A 22,123-nucleotide genomic window follows, 5' to 3' on the forward strand; every position below is an offset into this window, starting at 1 on the left:
AAATGTTCAAATACCCTATTTTGAAGGTAATGAAGTTATGTGCCATCCAGAAAAAATTTGACCAATGTCAGTAACATATAAAGGTTTTACATGCATATGAAGATGTCACATAAAAAACAACCAATACTTTTGTCTACCGGGTGTAAGTAACTAACTAGTAAGTAGGGTTGCCGCGGGTAACGGGTCGGGTACCCGTTACCCGCATACCCGCACGATTCTTGCGGGTACCCGTTATCTGCGGGTAGCGAGAACTACCCGCACGGGTAACGGGTAGTTCAGTTTTTATTTAATTTTCGACGTAAAACAGCTCACAAAGAAAGTTAGTCCATTTACGAACAAAAGCATCAATTTATTATTTATTGATTTTAAAATTTGGCATTTACCATTTGCCAGCAAATAGCGGTGATAGCGAGCGTGTGTTTTCAGAAGCAACAGAAGCCTACCACAGCCTCAAATGCTTTTTATTCCCCGAAAATGCGGAGAAATTATTGTTTCTCAAGAATAACTTGCCTGCTCTGAAACATCAGTAATAACTTGACTTGTACTTGTGTGTCTTTATGTAAAACTGACGAGATTTTAATTTGTACTTTGAAGGTGAAAAACCTGAATCGATTGAAAGCAAAAATTTTATTTGTAGGCAATTTCGTAAATAATGCCTTGATTTAAAATATAAATTTTTAAAATCCGACTAAAAATGGACTCTATTTTCAAATTACACAAGGATTGTCTCGTGAGTATATCAAAACATCAGGCCATAAATTATGAATCGCGGGATACTTTCCGTTGAACGTCCACTTTGAAGAAAAAATATTAACGTCAAAGTCCAATTTTTAAGTACATGTTTTGCATCTTTTTCCTTCACTGACGTTAACCATGGTGGACTTTGAACTCTGCCCCCAAATAGTTTTCTTTTAACGGGCTATCCAACAGAAAAATAAGTGATAATTCCTAATTTTTGGCTTGATTTTTCTATATAATTCGCTAAGTAATCACGGTATAGGCTTGAAAAAGGTTCCATTGTAAGCCAAAAAAGTTTGGTTTCAGAAACATCTAGCAAACTATGACATTCGGTACCTGCACAGTATTATATCCAACTACTGAACAACGAAAATGAGCAAATAATTGATTAAATCAAATTTATTCTGAAGGTTTGTTAGTTTTAACTTAGTTCTCATAACGGGTAGCGGGTAACGGGTACCTTCACGGGTACCCGTGCGGGTACGGGTAGTTGTGCTGCGGGTAACGGGTCGGGTAACGGGTAGCATTTTCGCTACCCGCGGCAACCCTACTAGTAAGCACTGCTGAGGAACTTGTGAACTAATCGAGATAAACGTTTAAAGGCGCATTCCATCACTCCATGAATTAAAACTTATGAAGTAAATACAAGATTGGACCAAAATTAAGCTTATATGAAAGCAAATGAACGTATATATGCGCATATACATATGTGTCTGAGTTAATAAAAATTTGAGTAATTTACCTGTAATTGGACTACATAAATATGTAGTCATATGTAACTCATTACCAACTTGGGCATTCGTTTCACGTGGTAACGGGAAATTTAAGTAGTTTAACAATTAATACAAATTAAAACAAATCTATAATAAATCGCTACAATTGCATTACTGAGGCTGAATCCTGAGTGTGTAATTATGTGTGTAAGTAAAAATATGACTACCGAATTTCTCGTACTTTATTTAGCTATTTACACTTATTTGTACCGACAAATTTGTCCCTTCCTCTAAAACAATGCTGATATTGTATTCGCAAAGTAAATATGTAGCATTACATTTTTTGTCTACAAAAACTAAACTACCAGCGCATAATTCAAAATTACATACAGACATAAGGTTGCCGGTAGCTCTTGAAAACTCTTGTATTTTAGGTTTAAGGTCCAAACCTCACTAATTTCAAACTTAAGAATAGTATTGGCTATAGTATTGTAGAAAAAAATGACATGGTGAATAAGGCGAAGAAAATACCATCCGCTCACAACTTATGAATGAAACGTTATTTAAAAAATAATAATATTACAAATAATAATGTAGTAAAATAAATTTGGTTCCCTTCCCCTCAGAGGTCTGCATCAAGGACGTCGTCCAGATTGTCCGCGATCCAATCTTTGACCTCCTCCTCCGCGTGGACGAGTTTATGTTGCTTGGCGAGGCAAAGGAGGGCAAGAGAATTGTCCGCGTTGCAAACCTTCACGAGATGCTGGTCGCACTGGTCCTTCAATATCGGAAGCTTGTACTGAAATGCAGCAAAATTAAGGGGATTAAATCAACAACCCCTTAAAATGATGGATGTTGTCCCCTAAATGGTAGAAATGAGCCCTCATTGATATTTTGTCCCAGATAATTGAGTTTAATTTCCCTTTAACACGGTTAAAAAACTCACCTTTGCAGCGGCACTTAGCACCTCGGCATAAACGTCCTGCCAAACAAGGCCATCTTTTCTCCCTGTCGAATCGAATTCCGCGGTGTACACAAAGTTGAGCAAAATTCCTAACGCCGGCCCACTCATGTCGCCAATAATCACGTGGCGAGTCACACCATCGGACACCTGGGATTCAAACATTGCCCAGAAGAAGGGACTTCGCGCTGTATTAAAAACAAAATAATACATAAATTAGGGCATAAAAATGTAGTATTACACTACTTCGGACCACTATACTTATGTAATATCGAATTCATATATTTATGGGTCTTAAAAAATTATTTTCCAAGCGGATAGAATGAAATATCCACATTAAATAAGTACTTTGAAAATAAATTAAAAATTATTCTAAAAGAAAAGACAAGCAGTTTAGAAATTCAGTATTAAAATAATACCAAACGATATTCACATAAAACTCTGGCAAAGTAATAGGGATAAGTAATACCGTGCAATAATGGCTTGGTATTAAAGTTTTACCACATCGCTAGCACATTTTTACCGACGGGTGCATATAATTTTAATACCAAGCGGTTGCAACTTTAACACCCGGGAAATCAATACCGCGTAACAATACCAGATTTCTAAGAGTGAAGATAGAAATTAAATTTCCCTACGTACCTGACAAGATGGCCTTATGCGCCGGGAAGGTCTCGCCATCGCTCGCTCTCAACGTGACATCAGCGTACGTCCCTGATTTTAGCAGAATGCTTAAATCCGTCGACAACCCCACCCTGGCGTCGTTGGCCTTGTTCCACCCGGAATTATGCACGCATGGGAAAACCAAATTTCTAGGAACCCCTCCAGTAGATTTACAAGCCATTTGCTTGGTACGCTGCATTATTTATTATTTGTTAGACTAACAATGTTAGTATGTAAGTAGATTGAAGTTCGTTTTAAGAGAACGAAGGAACAGAGAGTGACAAACGGGCCAGGTTGTGCTGCTGTTTTTATAGAGAAGGGTTCTGTTAAATATGTACATATTTATTTATGCTGGTTAGTTAGTTATGCTATGTATCTAGCTAGGTACATACACTGGAGAGCAGATGTCATCGCCCAAGAGAAAGCTTGCCGTTAGATTGCTTGTAACTTTTTTAAAATAAGAAATTTTCCAGAAGTTTTTTTTGCGTTTTGTAGACAATTTAATATTCAACAAATTTGTATCAAATAGTCTACATAAACGTTTATAGTTTTCATCACAAGTGAGTAGATTTGATAAAAAGTAAAAACAGCCGGTGCAAAAGTGATCGCCAAAATGAATAAAACATTTAATATTTCTGCAATTTTCAATTTTAAAGTAAACCATTAACAATTAATATGTTGTTGGACGTCCATTAGAAAATATGACAGCCTATCAGCGACGTTGCATGGACGCAACCAATGTCTTAGTGACACCAGGTTTGACGTCACTCAACAAGGCTTAGATTTTTGATTTCACGTCAGCTTTGCTTGAAATTTAGCGTTCTCGGATCTCTAAATATATGTTCCTATGCACCTATGTTCAGTAGGACTGAGATCTAGTCCTTGTGGAGGCCATTCGAGAACATTAATCTTATTGGTCAAAAGAATTTATAGGTGGACTTGGCCGTGCGTTTAGGGTCGCGGTGCTACTAACAGGTGTAGCGCCATCCAAGGTCTAGTTTTGCTGCTAATTGTTAACCATTTCTCTTTAGTAGGTCTTGGTACATAATTTGGTGCTTGGTGAATTGATGAATTCGTGCGTACCGTCCCCAGCGGAGCTGAACACTCCCATATCATGCCGCATCCTCCGCCATCATTCAAGGTGTCGTTGTGATTTTTTAATTTGTCAGATTCTCCGACTTTTCTCCATACTCGAACCCTTCCATCCGACCCTAAAACATTAAGTTTACCCTTAGCAGCCATTAGAGTGATTCCCAAAATTTTTAATCGTTATTTGTGTGTTGCCTTGCAAAATCTAACATTTTCTTCTAGTGCGTTTTTGATATGTAGGCTTCCTCCTGGCTCCATAATTTTTTTGAGCACTGTTTTTCAATACTCTCCAGCTTGCCCAACCACTAAATACTTTTCCAACATCATTTTCTATTTCACCAGAAATCTTGGGAGACGAAGGTTTTAGATTTATGGTCACTTTTCGAGCAAATATTTTCTACTCGCGCGTGATGAAACTTGGTGGACGTCCTCCTCGTTGTCTGTTTTCGATAGATCCCGTTAATTTGTAACGTGAAATGATGTCACGGACAGTTGACGAGATTTTTTGACCAAATGAGCTAATTCTTCTTGCGTCTTCCCCCTATTTTCGTAATGCTGAATGACCAGATCCCGAATAACGATTGTTGTTTCATTATTGCACATTTTCTCCTCGCATACATTTTCTTATTTGGAGAGGAATTATTTTGTATATACCTCAATAGTAGGTGTACTTAGAAATTAAAAAGGATGTTATCCTACTTTCGTAATTTTAAAACTGCTGTTATTTTAATTGTTTGTGGCGATGACTTTTGCACCAATGCTCATTTCTTAATTTGACGCCGAAGTTCCGTACGGAGTGAAAAATAATCTTACAGCAAATTTACTTTGGTGAAGGTTTGTGTACTAAGTTGTCTTCAAAATGAGATAACAACCTTTCAAAAATTCCCCGTACTTATTGAGAAACTATGATCCGAATTGTGCTTGTGGTTTTGGGCGTTCACATTTGCTCTCCAGTGTATATACATAGTTATTGTACATACATATGCCAGAAAGTTGGACCAAGAAAAGGATGCGTTGTGAAGTTGCATACCTACGTACATACATATGTAAGGTGGCATTTACATAGCTAATGTATAAAGAATGTGATACATATGTAAATACGTGCATATTTATGTATGTAAGTTTGGTGTGTAACGCATTCTTAAAAATCATGGGTACCCTTTCGAGAAGTAAATGCATTTTAAATTAATTCCGTATTAAATAAACTATGAATACTAAATCCAGGGCAAACTTTTACTCTTTGCCAGTTAAATATATGTACATATTTGGAATGGTTTACTTTATGAGTGCATTTAATTTGTAAAAGGGCACAATTATTTTTAAGATTGTATGGTTACCACAAATATTCAGAAGAGATATGCGAGGCATGAGAAAATTGAAGGGTTCATATTTCTCACAAAATTAGGATAATGTCCTTTGTTGAAGTACAACTTTTTTCCACGAAGGTTAAATCGTAACATTTCGGGTACACTGGTCGGATTAAGACTGGTGTTGAAAAATTATACTTAACGGCAACCGAGTCAAGAAAGGCAGTGGTGGACGGAAATACATACTTTGACTGAATTAAAATATGTATGTATGTGCATATGTATGTAGTACTTATATACATTGTAAATAATCTGGTAATAAACATTACCGAAAAGCAGAAGCATATGACCCTACCAAAGTGGTAAAGATCAGTTGTACCGCGTGATAATGACTTGGTAAAAAAGTCTTACCATTATGGGAACGAATTTTTACTACATATCTGGTAAAATATTATTACCAAATTTATTACCGAGGAATCATTATCTACGTGACTTTACTGGATTATTAAGAGTGTATATTCGTATATGCGATATTTTTAAAGAGTCCCCATAAGAAACCCTTTAATGGTTGGAATATATTTCCAAGTACGTAAATATGTGTTTATGCAAATCTTTGGGCGACAGTCTCTAGCTTTACAAGTAATGTATGAACATGCAAATAGGAAACTGAACAAATATGTACATATGTATAAAATCATTTTATAAGTTATGTAAGTAGCTATTTATGCCTATTAGTTGTCGTAAATATGTAACTAAATATGGTAGCAAGTTTCTAAAAATTATTTTATAGGATTTGCATTAAGAAATTAATTTTGGACATGAATAAGTCACTTCTTATAAACTGCGGAAGCGTGGGGACAATAAAATTGTGCGCTTGGGAGGTGAAGAATTTAATGACATTTTTAATAGATGTAATAAGATATGTATCAGAGTTGTACATACGAAAACCCCCGTTTTCTCGTCTGTTTAATTTGCGTTCAGAAATTAAGTTTTGCTCAGATTTGGAAGAAGTACAGGTTTCAAATTTTACATATAATATTGATTTAAATATTTTAATCCCACATTATTAAACAATCTGGCAAGCTTATTTGAATACAAATTTCTATTATATTTATGTAAATAAACAGATCTCATAAACACTGGATTAAAGAAAATATTCTATAGATCATTTTCGCAATCTTTTCTTTCCTTTTTTCTCAGTCTTTGTCGCTTTCTTTAAATGTCCAAGTGCTTTACAGTGTTTCCTAAATTGATGAAAATTAGCCAAAACGGCATCACAAGGCTCACAGGTGAAGAGCTGGGTCACATCGTGGGGATGACTTTGCACTGCATGACGCTCAAATTGCCACTGGAATTTGAAGACCTCGTCACAAAACGGACAAGAGTGACTTTTCCCTTCCTCAAGGACCTCTACCCCCTCATGGAACTTCTTCAAGTGCCTCTTATATTTGTCCCGTCTTTTAAACTGTTCGTTACAGCTTGAAACGACACACTTGATCAGAGCCCGAGCCGTATGAGCAGCTCTGATATGCCGCACCATTCTTCGTTCATCTTTGAATTTCTTGTCGCACTGGGGACACTGCACGTCTGCATGGGTGGTATGCGTCGCCACGTGACTGCGGAGCGTGTCCTTCGTGCGGAATGAGCTTTTGCACTGGCGACAGATAAATTTTCGAATTTCACGTCCAACCTGGTGACGCTTTTTGTGTTTCTCAAGTGCTTCAGGGCTGGATAAGCTGCGCCCACAAGTATCACAGCGGTATGGAACCTCCAACGTGTGCTTGTACATGTGGTGGTCGAAGCGGACGAGTTGGCCAGAATAAGGGGCAAATCCGCAAAAGTAGCAGGAGATTCGCCCCTCGGGTAAGAGTTGGTTGTACGTGGCGGGTCGGTGGGGGGAATTTATGGCTTTGTAGTGTGTTCGCCTTCGTGATTTCTTCGTTTTCTTGGGTCTTGCTGGCTTCTTTGGCTTTTTGGGAGGGGGAGGCAGAGTGGGTACGGAGTTTGATGACTCGGAATCATTGAGGTCGGAAGTTTCCGCCTCGAAATTTGGTTCCTTCTTTATTACGAATGTGGAGATATTGGTGCGGTCGTGGTCGGGGGGAAGGTGTGAGATCAAGTGGGTCAATACCGTTTCCTGAGTGGGGAAAGTTTCCGCACAAATGTGACATGTAAACAGGTCGATATTTGTAGCCTCTTCTTGCTGAGCAATTTTTCCATCGTCGGACGTGCCGTAGAGAAATGTGGATTCAAGTTTGATAACAGTGTCGTCATCTGCATGAATTTAGTAGTTATTTAAAAAAAAAATGAGACAAAAATTGTACTTATGTTACGGGTCGTCACCTTTGTGTAAAATCGTGTCATGTTCCTTGACTTCTTGTAGGTTAGAAAATTGTAGATTGTGAATTTCGCAGGTGAAATACATTCCACTTCAAATGAATTTATCCTGCTAAAATAACAAATTTACGAATTAATGAGTTGTGTGTCTTGCTAAAAATATGTGGTTAATTAAACACTGAAATTCTTGAGTGAAATCAACAAGCTGTCGTATTGTTATGCACATGTAAATCTTACATTGCGACATACCTTTCCGTTCATAAAATAGACTTCTTATATGTACGGAAGAATTGACAACGGAGTTCTATTGATTTTATTAATACGGTTAGAAATTACGAATAATTTTATTTATGATCAAATCAGTCAGCTGCGTGTTGAGAATGAAATGCATGAATCCAATGTTCAATTTCCTTGTATAGCGTACAATGTGCAAGCAAAGGATCTTAACCGCTTCGTGGATCTGGATATACACTTATTTAGCTAACCATAATAATTAAGTTGAATCGGAAAAATACTTACCTATTACTTGAAAATTGTCCTAAAATATTTTCTTAAAATATTTTCTTTCATGTATTTCCCAATATTTTCTAATTTTGTTAGTTTTTATCAAATGCCAGTATTGGTCCAAAAGGTGGTCAATCCTGCAGAAGCTAAAAACTTAGTTCACGGTTTTGGTTACTTAGTGGTTCACCCTTAAATTATAATTAAATGACCTTTGTTTAAATAGCCCTTAACTGGATTATATGGGGATTGCTAGGTTTATTTACTTAATTTTTTTAAACAACCATTACATTATTTACTTACGTATATCTATATATAACCTTTTAATTATATCCCTTGATATATTTAATTACTTGCGCCCGTAAGCAGTGTATGCTCATTATGGTTCCTATTATCAATAACTATTAATTTTTCAGCAATTCCACTGGTTTAAATATGGAACGGATTTTGTTTCATTTCCTTAGCTTAGGAACTAGTGCATCCTAAAAATATTGTGTACATAGGTAAAATGCACAAACAAAGAGTGAAAGCTAAAGTGCAGAAACTTTGTTGGTACACTGTATGCCCGTACACAAAGGACAGATGCATTTGCCAAAGTAGTAAGTACTTCATTCGTATAGGTTTGCATATAGATTTTATTGAATCAACTTATACAATAAAGCTTATGAATCCTGAAATTTTAGTAACTACATATACATTTTGTAAACGCATTTATCATATTTAATTATATATATTTATCACCATTAAATTGCGCAAATATTCGTACATATACATACTTTATACAGCACATGTGTGAAATATTGATCGCTTATTTTGTTAATGTTAGTTGATTAATATTTCAAATCGTTTATTGTATTCAAATTATTGCAAGCACATTCATTTTTATAGGCGCTCTTTTGTCTTTTCAATATGGCAAGAATTTGGAAATAGATTAGATAAGTTAGGCAGCACTTCATCAAGTTCAACACCATCGAGTTCGATGTGTAAAGTCTTTACAGTTCGACAAACCTGACCGGTCACGGGAAATAGTGTTTGCCACAAGGTAGGGCGGCAGAATACTTCCTTGTGCGTATAACCAACATGCTGCAGCACCGGAAATAGGTCTGAATACTGGAATGGTTTAATCTTTGGAGCTCCAGTACAGAATTGCATGTCCAGGCTTCTTAACTTTGGTAAAATTGGGAATGGTAAAATTGTTTCGTCAGTATCAGTAGAGAATCCTGATGCCGCCAACTGAAATTCAAGTTGTGTTAAAGTAGCACTATGATAATTGAGCAAATCGTGGAATTCTTTGATGTCATTTGCTTCTTCTAAAAGGACACGGCCCATCCGCAAAGTTGTCCACCTTCTTTTTGTCAAATTTATGAATAATTGGATTTTGGTGCAGCTGTTCTTTCTCGAGCGAATATCTAGGTGTTGGAGATTTGGCGACCAGGTTGGATTTAAAGCAACAGCTTTTAGCGTTTCCTCAATCAATTTACCTTCACACATCCAGTCATCTTCATGAATGCATAAGGATGATAAATTTCGAAAATATTCAATTAATCCGGCCGCAGTGATCATCGCTTCTGGGGTAAAATTAGAATATTGTGCGTAGCTCAATCTGAAAACTAAATGTTGGATTTGGAGGTATGGAGAACCATTCTTGGGAAATTGTCGGCCTCGTCCTGCTTTCTGAACTTTTACGAATGTCAAGTTTGGCGAATGTTGAAGCCAAATGTTTAAATACTTGGCTGAGTCGATGACTAATTTTTTGATTTGATGGCCAAATCTTTTGACAAACGGTGCTAGTTGAGGATCCTTTGAAGTAATGTTGTGAATTACGTGAATATTTTGACAAACAAAGGGAAAATCGAGATAATCTGATACGCGACGCGGTGTGTATGGGAATGGCATATCAACTAAATCATCATTCCAAAAGTCAATTATTGTAACAGCTCGGGTCTTTAGTTGCGGAGTTGCTTCTTCTTCCCAAAATTTATTAACGAGACGACTTGTCTTGAGTGATTTTATGTCCAAGTAGGTTAAAATCTTGGATAACATCTAAAATGTATCATGTTGGTTGTGTATATCAATATATTTACATAAATATGCTTCTCAGTTTTTAAAATTATTATTACGTATGGATTGTTCATCACGCAACAGCGAATAAGTTCGGCTGGTTCAATTTCTGCCATATTTGTCGGTGTCGACATTCTCTTTGCTGTAAGAGCATTAAAAGTTTGCATAAATTTATCACCAACATGTACTAAATTTATAATAATTATTAGTAATTCAGGATTACGGATCGATTGCAATATAGCAAACTTCTGAAATCACGATCAGTTAAATATGAGACGATAAAATTATTTGGATTGGTACCAATTCCACCTAGATTAAAATCATTAATTACAAATTAGTAGGAGGTCAATGATAACTGAATAATTAGCCAAAAATTTCTAAATACTCACCAAGTGATTCCTGTTAAATAGTTTGCCTTTAGAAATCCATTGAAATAATAATATTACTGTGTGCTGGATTTTAATTAAGGATGATTTTATTTTTAATGATAAACTGGCAGTGGTGTTGTGTAATGTGTATGTAATGACTTCCAACTGCTAATTGAACATACACATAATTTTATTTAACACAAAATTACGCGTATGACATGGTTAAACTATAGGAAATAATTGTATTTTGTTTAGAAAGCTCACTACCTAAAAAAGTATACGAATGAAAATACAGATTCTCCATTCCCACATGTTCTGGTGGTGGAGGATTATTACTTTCCCCACAGTTCAGCACAGTACTATTAGCAGAATAGAAGCATCCCATATATACATTGTCTTCGCATAAAAGCTTGCATGTATGCGTAATGCATATTGTGCATGATGCAGATATACGACACAACATGCGTAGGTATTCACGAAATAAATATGGATGCGGACATTATGTACTTATACCTACATAGCGTTGAGCTTGTAATTGTTTTATCCATTAAATTTCTATACCAATCATAAATATTGATACATTTATTTCACTAACTTTATAAAATAAATATTAACGTTATTATATACTTATGCTCATGCGTATGGCATAATTAAATAAATAAATCATTGTATAGAATTTTCCGGCTTTTCATCAATGATTTATCTTAATAATTATGCGTAAATTGTAAGCAAAACCCAGTATTTTCTTGATTAATATCGTCATATTGTTGGTAACAGTAACACAGCGATGGTGTGGTTCTGTTACAGTAATATTCCGTTACAGTTGGACAGTTCTCTGCCGGAGTGACTGTTATCTCATCCCCTATTAAGTGATGTTCATCGATGATAGAACAGACACAACTTGTATCCTTCGCATCTCCGATTAAAGGACGGTGACAATTGTGAGACGGGAAGGTCTCGGCTGTGGTCATTTGCTCACAAGATGGCGCTCCGGGCGGGAGGTCGAGCAATATGGCGGCGTGACCGTATTCATTTTCGTCAAAGTTGACCGTCAGATGACCCAGCCCACCGTCGACTAAAATTACATAGATCGATGGTTAGACTTACTTCACGTTTAAACTTTATTGATATTACACCACATTTGAATTATTCGTTTTTATGATGCAAGAAATTTCCTCGATCTAGCGCCTCAACTTTTACCCGACACTTAATCATACGAATTTGTATATTTCTTGCTATTCCTACATTCCTGTAAGAAATTATACCAGGCAAAAACTAATTTTCTTGCACGAATGCTGAAGTTGCAGGAAATTAAGTCTATCTACCGGACAATACCTAGAGAATGAACTTAGTGCAAAAGATGAGCCGCAAGGTGGCGGTTATTTGTTGCATTTTGCGTTTCAACTAGGGCAGTGTAAGATACGTAGAAATATTGCAATATTTAAACCAGGCACTGCTAATTAAATTTTAATTACCTGTAATCTTGGGGAAGGACCCCCCACAATGTCTGCTTGGTGGGTTTAGCAGCGTGTTGTAAAGGTAATCCGTAAAACAGGGATAATCCCCTAATTTCGGTGGTGGGAGGGATCCATCAGTTGGTGAACGGCTTCCAGTAACAAAGAATTTTGGTGCTGCCGATCCCCCAATGGGTGAAGACGTGCATTCTTGCCACTTGATAGTTATCAATAAATTAACTCCATGAGAAAGTAATTCGCATTTGTAGTAAAGTTTGAATTTTTATTGTACCGTCACGGTCCTTGCCCCTGGTTCGGGTCCATGGGTACAAATGTGATAATACTGATTGTTTAATTGGCGTGGATATCCAAATGATCGTACTTGACCGGCATCCGCAACAAATTTTTGTAGACAGTATGATGCGACTAATTATTGGGCAAGAATAAAATACAGAATAAAATAATTAAGCTATATACATAAATGTCAACTTTCAATTGACACACCTCTGTTCGTGTCATGTACAACACTTTTTGTACGAATAATTACGAAATTATACACTGCGAGAAATATTGTATATCCATGCAATTTTAGCTTTCTCGGTGTTAAAGTTGCTACTGCTTGGTACTAAAATTGTGCCGGGCCGCAAAAATTTGCTACCGATCCTGTAGAACTTTAACACCGAGCCATTTCAACATATGTATGTATGCATATATCAATTCCACTTTGATATGTCACATAAAAATGAATGCCGAGTGATATTATTTTACTGAGTTTCTAAGAGTGCATGTACTAACCCAAATCTGGATCGTCACACCCCACTTGGACCACATTCAAGGAGTATTTCGCAGTTGCAGCGGTCGTCTTTACAGATATGACGATCTTGTCTGACGGGTGATCCCCCAGCGCACCGGCTCGATACGAAAGATGCACTAAAATCATGATTTGTATTTAATTATAAATAGGTATAAAAAATAATACTTTAAAAATTTACTATGTTGTCCGGTCATGTCGCCACAAACTGTGATAAAACCGGCATGTAATGTCGGCGAATCTTGCACCGTAATCGAGTCAACGATGCAATCTCCTTCGGACAATAATTGTGAAGATGGTGGGACAAGACGTGTATCGAGAAACTTTACGGTTAAGGAACAAATTCCATTTTGCTAAAAAAATGAAAGGGTAGAAATTTAGTCCATGACATTAGGTGCTTCGTAATTACTCAATTAACAAACCAGCGGAAATTCGAAAATATTTTCGGCATTAGCAACCCCACTTTGGGTCAGGAGGACGGCTTTGTTTGTAATTTGTGTCCTTAACGTGCTTGAGGATGCAGTTATGGGGACTAAATTTTGAAAATTTTATACATAAAATAATTTATCTTTGGAGACGATTTTTTATTTAATTAAAAATGTAGTCATACCCACGCAACAGGTTAATCCTCTCGTGGCACATGTCCCCAAAACGCTGCCACCCGCTCTGCTGCATGATGCTCTAAAATTGTTGTAATTAGCATAATTGCTCAAAGTCTAATATTTGGAGGTTTTTATAAATATTTGCTAAAATTTGGCAGTACAACAAATTGTGAAGTTTGCAAAGATTTTCCTGTAACTTACGCCGACACGCAGACACCTTGCACAGCATTACTTCCCAAACTAGCCAATGTTCCCGAACACTGCGTGGGAACATTGCCATTTGTAGGAGAAAGTCCGTCAAGAAATTCTTGCAATGAATTTAATCCGTTAAACCGTGATCTTGTCGCTGGGAAATTTGCACACGATCCCAAATGAATCGAGTTTAGTAGGAATATTGCGAAAAGAGCGTTCCAATCCATTTCTCATGAAATTTTAGAGATTCAAAAAAAGGCTACTTGTTCACCAATGGCCACACGAAGTGAAGTGATCAACATTATTGACGATAACAAAATTTGAGACGACATAGTTCCATTTAGGTGCTAATCAATAATTTGGGAAAGTGTGAAATTAATCTAGATCGTTCTAAATTTAGGATACATACATGGCTCAATTTGGAAAGGAAGATCATAATCCACGTGGATTTGCACATCTCCTTAAATCCGATTTTAGTTGCCTATTGAATTATTCAACTTGCTGTCTGATTAGCACTTCTGTGCCTATTGGAAAGCTGTGAACTTGATTTTGTTGCTCATTATGGTAATAACTTCAGATGCTCTTTATTATTGACCTGTTTGATTAATGAAACTAGGCAACCAATAATAAGTAATTATAGGTTCACTGGGTACAGTTTGCATGAATCATGAATAATTAGCTAAATAAATGTTGTCCTTCTCTGATAGAAATTTATCACGTCGTCATTCAGTTGTTCTATTGACAATGAAGAATGTGGTAGGCTGTCTGGCTCCATCATAATATTATTAAGCGAGTTAAATTTATTTCGAAAATAAATATGATGTTTAAATTCCTAGTTTTTTCAGTGGTATTTTTAATATCGAATATTGAAGGTAGACTCAATTACACCGAGGGAGGTTATGAAGATATCTGGAATAGTAGTCGAGACCCGAAATGTAATTAAAAATATAAAATTTCTGAAAATTTCTGAAAATGTTTACATACATCTTAAATTAATTATGTATTTTAATCATAAATTTTACTGCACCATTCCCCTGTATTTTCAGTACTTCTAAACGTGCTGATTGAACCTACCGTGTGTAAAAGTACTGACGGAAAAGAATACGGAGTATGCAGGTAAATGTAAGATGTTAAACGGTTAAACAAAGTAGAAAATCAATACGAATATGCAAATGAGATGAAACGTCAGATTAATTCTATTTAAGTAGAGAATTTATTTATCAAAATTAAACACAAAATTCTTATGAGAAAATTTTTATTTTTTTAATATACAAATTTTGTAACCATTTAACAGATTTTGATGATGATTTACACATTTTTTTCAATTAGATCCGATTGTCGGGCTCCTAGCGGATTGGAAATTGGGAAGTGTGGAAATGGAATGAGATCTTGTTGTCGAGGTGAATAATTTTGTAAATCAATGTTACGCCAATTCTGTGCAAAATTTTAACTCCCATTAATTACTAGTCATCGTTACCACGTCTCCATCGGATAAAACTGCCACCACGATTACACAATCGGCTGTCACCTTGGTGTCAAATGGTGTCGCGAGATCCAACAGTATCATCGACTTTCCAAGAGTTAGTGGAATTTTTTGTCAAACATTATTGGTTTCCAACGTTTTAACGTTTTTAGATTTTTTTTTCAGAATTCCGAAGTTTGCCAATTGAAAGTGTCCTTCCTCCAGACGAGACTTGCAATCCCATCGACGGATCCGCTCAGTTGGGGGAAGTGCATGAAAGACGTCCTTACAATTACTGGGTCACCTTCTTTCGTGGGAGAATCACTCATCGTTTGTGGAGATTTGACTGATCAGCACAGTTAGTGATAACTCATATGCATAAATAAGAAGGGTACTCACGTCAGCCGTCGCATATCTCGCAAATTGAGAATAATTTGCGAAGTTTGAAAAAAAAATTAGCAAAACTTATTCTATAAAACCATGGGCACACTTTTATTTCGCAAACTCACCATGAACACCCAGATAAATTACAGATATCCTTAAAAATAATGTCTTTCTAATTAGATTTGCCAAATTTGCGAAATCATATTTTGCGGCACAAATTTTTTGGGCTTCGCCAATTTGCTAAATTAGTTGTCATGCGAAATATGCCGTTGTCGTGAGTACTTCTAAAAAATATTGCAATTTCGAAAACTTGCAAATATTTCTAGTGTACCTATCCTACGGAATGGGGAACGAACTACCTTCCCGTAATATTAGGATGATTATAAAGACTTATTCAGCCTCGGCAAAATATGCCATCAACGTGGCCCAAATAAAATGTGGATCTACAGAAATCGGTAGAAATTCTAAAATTTTATAAAATTGTTTAAGTACTTGTTTGGATTTGTTTTATCGGCGGCTAAATTGCTCAGTTCCGGACGAATGTCTCCAACAATATACCGGAGACACGGGAAGAGTACGCAGTTTCGGTTTTCCGTATCAACTTGATAATCAAAATTACCATATTTGCCTCCGTGGAAAACCTGCGGTTACGGGGAGAGAGGTCAGTTTAATTTTCATATTAATTTGCATAAAGGGGCTTAATATTCCTCTTGTTATGTGGGGTTCCAAAATACTCCTAAACTCATCCCTTGCTTTAAAAACTAAACGATTTTTGGAATTTTTTTTTTCTTGAATTTCTGTTCATAGTACAATTCACTAGGTAGCAGTAGCCGTGGAAGCGCGGGGACATTAACATATTAGGATGAGGGAAGGTGGGGTTTTATAACATGCATAACAGCAAATAACTACGTAGGCATTGTCCCCGTCCCCACGCTTCGGTTGCCACTGGGTGTAGAAACCTGCTAAAAATTGAATAAGTATATTCATACATATGTACATATTAAAAATTATTAACGCGTGCTTTCGTAGTGGAAAGAATGTTCCGGAACGGGAAGTTCGAAACCTTTCTACATCACGGGTGCAGATCCGAACTATCCACCCGAGACCGGCGTGGTGGACTGTTCCTACGATAACATCCGCTTCTTCTCAGCCCCTGGCGCCATGCCGGTCACGTTAGAATTGTGTGGAGGCGAGTTTCTGCCAATTACTGGTAAGATTTGACACACTAAGAAATAAAGTGTTAAAATGATACCATTATATATTATTCATTCATGACTCTAAATTCACGATTGGTATTGGTGAGGAATACATATGTACGTTATAGTAATAGCTCGGTATTAAAGTTGTTACTCCATGGTAGTAAAATTATTACCTGCGTGCCAGATTCCGCTTTCTAACAGTGTTTAACTTTAAGAAAGTTGGTAAGGTTTATGGATTTACACTCTTAGATATCCAGTACCAAGCCGTATTCAAATATGTAATAACGTGAAGTAATAGCTTGGCATTTAAGTTTTACCCAGCAAATTTTTACGGACCAGTATAATTATACTACCAAACGGTAGCAAATTTAATACCAAGATATCAATACCTGCGTGAATATACCAGATTTCTAACAGTATACATGCATAAATTTTTATGTATTAAGTCCCTGGGCAAAACGGAGCGATCAAGGTGTACTTCGACAACGGTGAGCTGTCCAATTCCGTCGTCGTGACCAATGTTCCACCCAGCAGAGAAAACGACTTCAAACTCAGCAACCTTTATATAGAATGTGTCCCAGTCAAGTCTTACACGGGCGTGGCCTACATTTGCAACGTGAGACCAACTGCCCTTCTCAATTTCGACATTCCCGTCGCAGCGGGCGATAAATGTCCCAGAATTGTGGGATTTCGCGAATACGATTGTATTAAATCCTTAACTGACGCCACCAAGTGTCACTGTTCGCAAGAGTATGACGAATCAGACGACAAAAATACTGGATTTTGCTTAGACTACAAAAATATTTAGGGGTATTCACGCCAGCGAAACAAATTTCGCAAGTGTGAAAAATTTGAAAATTATTTTACTAACTTACTAACTTGCTCATCTCTAAAGCTATATTTAGTATTTAGTGCGCAGTTATGTTCAAAATTATGTTTCCATGCAAAAATGCGAACTCGTTTTGAATATAAGTTGGTAATTCTAATTAGAAAAAGTAATATTTTTGCACAAGATGAAATGTTTTCAATGGTTGTGTATAACACCAAATATTACGTAATGAAAATGCTTAGCATAGGTAACTTAATTATTTACAGTGTGTGCAGAACAAAAAGGCAGGCAGTGCCTTTTTGCCTGCCTCTTTGCCTTTTTGCCCCACAAAAATCTGTGCCTTTTTGCCGTTTTGCCCTTTTGCTAATTTGGGGCGAGATGAGACGAGAGTCCCGTGATAAAATTAAAGTGAAAGTTATTCATTGCGTTTTTAATACTTTTCGCAAATATAAGCCTAGTGTCAAAATTTGATTAATTAAGCTGATGGCGATGTAGGAACAACGCTGAAGATAGCTGGGGAAAAGCATTCCACTAATTTGAAGTATTGATGAATGTCAGAACCCTCCAATACAATTTTAAAAACATATTGCAGATTCTACAATTTCTTTAATACGTTATAAACGACAATAAATCGGGTTCAATCGTCAAAAATCGAGCAAAAAGGCATCAAACAGGCAAAAAGGCACGCAAAAAGGCAAAAGGGCACGCAAAAAGGCAAAAGGGCATTGAAAAAGGCAAAAAGGCAAAAAGGCATGCAGAAAAAGCAAAAAGGCTGCCGTTTTGCACACACTGATTATTTATGATTAATTAAAGCACCTAGCACCTCTAGCATGTGACAGACTTGAAGGTCGACAGGGGTCAAAGCAAAGTTACCCTTCGCTTGTTAAATAATTAGCTAATTACGTATAGCTTGGAGAAAGATGTAGGTATGTCGTTCATCCGAAGCCCATTGGGTCAAAAGTGTAGGAAAATTCAAAATTACACTAGGGAGCAATATTATTCGGGTAAGGGGAAGCTCAAAATTCAAGTTACAATAAGTAGGTTACTGGCGAAGATATCGATTTCAATTCTTTTGCAGCTTATGCACCATTTAGTACTCGTGCAGTGGTATTGACCTCATTTTTGAAAAATTTCAAACTTTCGCATAATCAAACTAGACGTGAAAAAAGTCAGAAAAAAAGAGAGCAAAATTATTCGGGTAAAATATTATTTTACGTGATAATGGCATATATACTTGAAATTAAGCATACAAAGTTGTACCAAATTATGTGTCTGACCTATTTTACTACAAGTAACTGCATTGCGAAGATAATAGATAGATGCAACTAATCCTAATATGTGTTGTTCACCAACATTTCCCATGCTTCAGAATTTTTTTAATTCACGTCGCCCATGTCTGAAAATTTGAGTTTTCGAATTTATTTTTCGACCTGGTCCCAGAGAGGTTCTAGGGGATTAATATCTATGAGCTGTGGGGGCCATTCCATCACTACAATGAGGTTTTTTCAAACTTCTCTCAAGCTGACACAGCTTTTTGCTTGGGGTCTTGGTGTTGTTGGAATGTAAAACGACGACCCAGGGCCCTCATGGTGAAAGAACTTGTTCGATTTCTATTTAGGTGACCCTGGTGGACAAATTGGTTCATGAGTCAATTCAAAAATTCGTGATTTCCACCAGCGGAAGAGCTAGAAGGCCCCCAGGTCATAATACTGCCACCACTATGCAATACTGTAGCTTATAAATTCGTCATTGTTAGTTCTCCCCCTGACTTTCTCAAAACTCGAGCGCTTCAATCAGATTCAGAAGACTTTCGTCGCACGATTCGACAGACTTTCAAAAATCTTATTCCTACAAAATATGGACGCATTCGAAATTCCGTTCTTTTTCTTGATCCAGTTTGCTGATTAATTGTTTTTTCCTAGCTCCAAATTTTTTAAGTCTGGCAGTTTTCAGGTTTCTTGCTTCTCGAAATCGACTTGCCGACTTTCCAAGTTAATTTTGGACCGCGGCCGCGATTTTGGGTCCTGAAAGTCTGAGCTTGGCCTACACTTTTTTAACGATTGCTTGTTATTTTTTTGCAGGGAAGCTTAGAAATTGTTTCTGTTTCTAGGATCTTTGCAGTTGTCTCTGTCTATATTTTTTAATGATTGGGTGGATAGGGGGACGAGATATAATGCATTTTGAAATTTTGACATTGCATGCTCTTCCCGTTTTCATTGTATATCCAATGCAGGCCGAGTACCACAATGAGAACCGCTCCAGCCTATCTTCCCATCAACTTACAAGTTTCAAATTTACAAAATTAAGAAGACAAAAACATGGTTCATTAATGGCACGGAACAATTTTTACTTATCACTGTAATCTTTATAAAGATTAGCGTTTTTACAAAAAAAAACGAATAATTATGCTCTCTTTTTTTCTGACTTTCTTCACTTCTAGTTTGATTATGCGAAAGTTTGAAATTTTTCAAAAATGAGGTTAATACCACTGAAAGGCTACTAAATGGTGCATAAACGGCAAAAGAATTGAAATCGATATCTTCGCCAGTTACCTACTTATTCTAATTTGAATTTTGACGTTCCCCTTACCCGAATAATATTGCTCCCTAGTGTATTTATGCCCGGTCCCTATGTTCATATGTACCTATGTAATTGAAACATGCACAAAATTTAGAGCAGAAAATAAGTTTTGGATTGTCACTTGTATTTTTCAAACTTATACTTTTACATATTTATGTGACTCGTAAATAAATGTGAATACATTTTTTATATCAACAAGTTCTTTAACCGGGGAAGAGTTACAGATTTACGATATCAATGAGGGTATTCACAATTTTCTTCGTATCCTTAGTATCGTGGAATACATAGTTTCCGGAGAAAAACGAGGGGTTAATCTTCATAAAAATCGTAAGCCAATATTTGGTAACGAGATTTTCTGAGTGTGACATTTAAATGTACGACGCTTACAAGATCTCGTAACTATCATATCCAATTTTACGGCATATATAATACTGTTTAGGGTACGAAGGAATACTTAACACCCTAAATACCACCTAATAAATAATACAAACAATCAAGTCGCATATATTCTTCGTGTTTACATATACTTAAATCTCCAGCACCACTAGCACCTTTTAAATAGTTTTTACATGCACCTTAACGGTTTCACTGTGTGTATGCAGGTGGAGGATAATCATCTCGCCCTCCAAAGTTCGAGCTAATTTGGACACTTTCGCTATTTACATTTTGTCCAATACCTGTCGGATTTGCGATGTTTCTTTCGTTTTGGGATTGTCGATTTAGTGTAGTTTCTCCCCCGTCCGGAAAAGATGTCTTGCACATAATTCCCCTACTTTTTCGAATACTTTGGCAACATTTATATGTCGCGAGACCTACGCAGAGTCCGGCAAAGATGTAGCCGATAAGGTTGACGAGGGTGAAGATACCTCGAAATAATAGGTCATCTTTTTCTGGGAGCATTAGAGGAAATTTATGACGATTTATTCAGCTGAGAGTCATTGGTCCTGGGAAAAATCATAATTTTGATAAATGTATATAAGCATTTTCTGATTTTGAATGTGCATGTAGGTAAATACAACTTTTATGTAACTGTAATCATCTTACCAGAAATAAATGGCAAGTCAAATTTTTTTGATATATTGTCCGAGATTAGAAACGCCGTTAACAAGCCTAGAAATATTTATAATGTAAACTAAAATCCATGAAATTTACACATTTATAAACGTGTACATGGTCAGCTCGGTAAGCTTACATACATATATTTATTGCGAAACTTACTGCGAATTCGAATGTACACAGTTGAACTGAGGGCCAAGATCCTTTTTACGTCCATTAAATACTAATCAGTATCCATCGCTGGGATAGATTGTGGGTTAAAACTTCTAAGAAATAATCACATGCCCCAAGTAAGGTCCTTAATATCGGTGTTACGAGGCATATATACATACACATGTATACCGTGCAAATTATATACATGAAACGTTGTATACGAATAATTTAAGCACCATGAGTTACAAATACTATTTTAAGAGGGATGTTGGTTAAATTTATAATACATAATACAACAGAACATTTTTAACGTATGAATGGAAGAACAGAGAAGTGTAGAAGCAGGGATATAGAGAAAGCAGAGGAGAAAGTCAGCTGGGAATGTGGAGTGGGTGCAAACTCGGTGCATGAAAATAAGAACTCGTTGCATATGTATAACATTCTATACGTATATACGTATACGTATGTACCTTTCCAACCAAAAATGTTGGCATGCTGAAAGTGTATGAAAAATGAGTGGATTGAATTAATCGGAGATGAAGTATCCGAAAAATACAATACTTCATACAAAAAGCATAATACGTAATTGTTCAGATCCAACTTTATGATCGGATATCAAATTATTTTCATTCCTATAATTCAAAAGGAGAGGAACCCGCAAAT

General features: G+C 36.4%; 4 protein-coding genes and 1 long non-coding RNA gene across 6 annotated transcripts; 1 reads left to right on the forward strand and 4 right to left on the reverse strand.

Annotated features, from left to right (window-relative positions):
* Positions 1-1,650: 1,650 nt before the first annotated feature.
* LOC110850170 (BTB/POZ domain-containing protein At4g08455) lies at positions 1,651-3,366 on the reverse strand. Its single transcript, XM_022097645.2, has 3 exons — positions 3,055-3,366; positions 2,398-2,600; positions 1,651-2,250 (listed from the first exon to the last, which is right to left on the reverse strand). The coding sequence occupies exons 1-3, from the start codon at positions 3,272-3,274 to the stop codon at positions 2,074-2,076; spliced, it is 600 nt and encodes a 199-aa protein (XP_021953337.1). The 5' UTR covers positions 3,275-3,366; the 3' UTR covers positions 1,651-2,073.
* A 3,029-nt stretch (positions 3,367-6,395) lies between these two features.
* LOC110849868 (zinc finger protein 382) lies at positions 6,396-8,202 on the reverse strand. 2 transcript variants are annotated; one of them, XM_035852315.1, is made up of 3 exons: positions 8,058-8,202; positions 7,815-7,920; positions 6,396-7,745 (listed from the first exon to the last, which is right to left on the reverse strand). In XM_035852315.1, exons 2-3 carry the CDS (start codon positions 7,894-7,896, stop codon positions 6,637-6,639), a joined length of 1,191 nt encoding a protein of 396 aa, XP_035708208.1. In that variant the 5' UTR covers positions 7,897-7,920; positions 8,058-8,202; the 3' UTR covers positions 6,396-6,636. The 2 variants fall into 2 exon arrangements, with proteins under 2 accessions (XP_035708208.1, XP_021953024.1); XM_022097332.2 differs by having other exon boundaries at positions 7,815-7,917; positions 8,058-8,194.
* A 724-nt stretch (positions 8,203-8,926) lies between these two features.
* LOC110849869 lies at positions 8,927-14,083 on the reverse strand. Its single transcript, XM_022097333.2, has 11 exons — positions 13,807-14,083; positions 13,614-13,684; positions 13,426-13,535; positions 13,185-13,356; positions 12,988-13,122; positions 12,485-12,618; positions 12,214-12,409; positions 10,760-11,813; positions 10,594-10,679; positions 10,430-10,512; positions 8,927-10,352 (listed from the first exon to the last, which is right to left on the reverse strand). Exons 1-8 carry the CDS (start codon positions 14,022-14,024, stop codon positions 11,443-11,445), a joined length of 1,407 nt encoding a protein of 468 aa, XP_021953025.1. The 5' UTR covers positions 14,025-14,083; the 3' UTR covers positions 8,927-10,352; positions 10,430-10,512; positions 10,594-10,679; positions 10,760-11,442.
* Positions 14,084-14,547: 464 nt separating this feature from the next.
* Positions 14,548-20,440, forward strand: LOC110849871. The gene is made up of 9 exons (XM_022097336.2): positions 14,548-14,732; positions 14,844-14,913; positions 15,127-15,197; positions 15,265-15,377; positions 15,446-15,617; positions 15,970-16,098; positions 16,174-16,304; positions 16,673-16,853; positions 17,289-20,440. Exons 1-9 carry the CDS (start codon positions 14,615-14,617, stop codon positions 17,648-17,650), a joined length of 1,347 nt encoding a protein of 448 aa, XP_021953028.1. The 5' UTR covers positions 14,548-14,614; the 3' UTR covers positions 17,651-20,440.
* LOC118435709 lies at positions 20,355-21,817 on the reverse strand. Its single transcript, XR_004834970.1, has 3 exons — positions 21,470-21,817; positions 21,296-21,361; positions 20,355-21,195 (listed from the first exon to the last, which is right to left on the reverse strand). It is a non-coding gene; the product is annotated as an uncharacterized LOC118435709 (long non-coding RNA).
* Positions 21,818-22,123: the final 306 nt, after the last annotated feature.

This window comes from Folsomia candida, unplaced genomic scaffold, assembly GCF_002217175.1.
Source record: "Folsomia candida strain VU population unplaced genomic scaffold, ASM221717v1 Fcan01_Sc005, whole genome shotgun sequence".
NCBI lineage: Eukaryota > Metazoa > Arthropoda > Collembola > Entomobryomorpha > Isotomidae > Folsomia > Folsomia candida.

Bases quoted from the DNA above. Each gene is read 5' to 3' on its own strand.
- LOC110850170 (XM_022097645.2), bottom strand. From the start codon at position 3,274: ATGCAGCGTACCAAGCAAATGGCTTGTAAATCTACTGGAGGGGTTCCT. The intron at 2,601-3,054 runs GTACGTAGGGAA...TTTTTAATACAG, and splicing joins GCATAAGGCCATCTTGTCAG to CGCGAAGTCCCTTCTTCTGG. The intron at 2,251-2,397 runs GTGAGTTTTTTA...GCTGCATTTCAG, and splicing joins TGCTAAGTGCCGCTGCAAAG to TACAAGCTTCCGATATTGAA.
- LOC110849869 (XM_022097333.2), bottom strand. From the start codon at position 14,024: ATGGATTGGAACGCTCTTTTCGCAATATTCCTACTAAACTCGATTCAT. The intron at 13,357-13,425 runs GTTTGTTAATTG...TCATTTTTTTAG, and splicing joins ATATTTTCGAATTTCCGCTG to CAAAATGGAATTTGTTCCTT. The intron at 11,814-12,213 runs GTAATTAAAATT...ATGTAATTTTAG, and splicing joins GTCCTTCCCCAAGATTACAG to TCGACGGTGGGCTGGGTCAT.
- LOC110849868 (XM_035852315.1), bottom strand. From the start codon at position 7,896: ATGTATTTCACCTGCGAAATTCACAATCTACAATTTTCTAACCTACAA. The intron at 7,746-7,814 runs GTGACGACCCGT...AAATTCATGCAG, and splicing joins TGACACGATTTTACACAAAG to ATGACGACACTGTTATCAAA.
- LOC110849871 (XM_022097336.2), top strand. From the start codon at position 14,615: ATGATGTTTAAATTCCTAGTTTTTTCAGTGGTATTTTTAATATCGAAT. The intron at 14,914-15,126 runs GTAAATGTAAGA...TTTTTCAATTAG, and splicing joins AAAGAATACGGAGTATGCAG to ATCCGATTGTCGGGCTCCTA. The intron at 16,305-16,672 runs GTCAGTTTAATT...GTGCTTTCGTAG, and splicing joins CTGCGGTTACGGGGAGAGAG to TGGAAAGAATGTTCCGGAAC.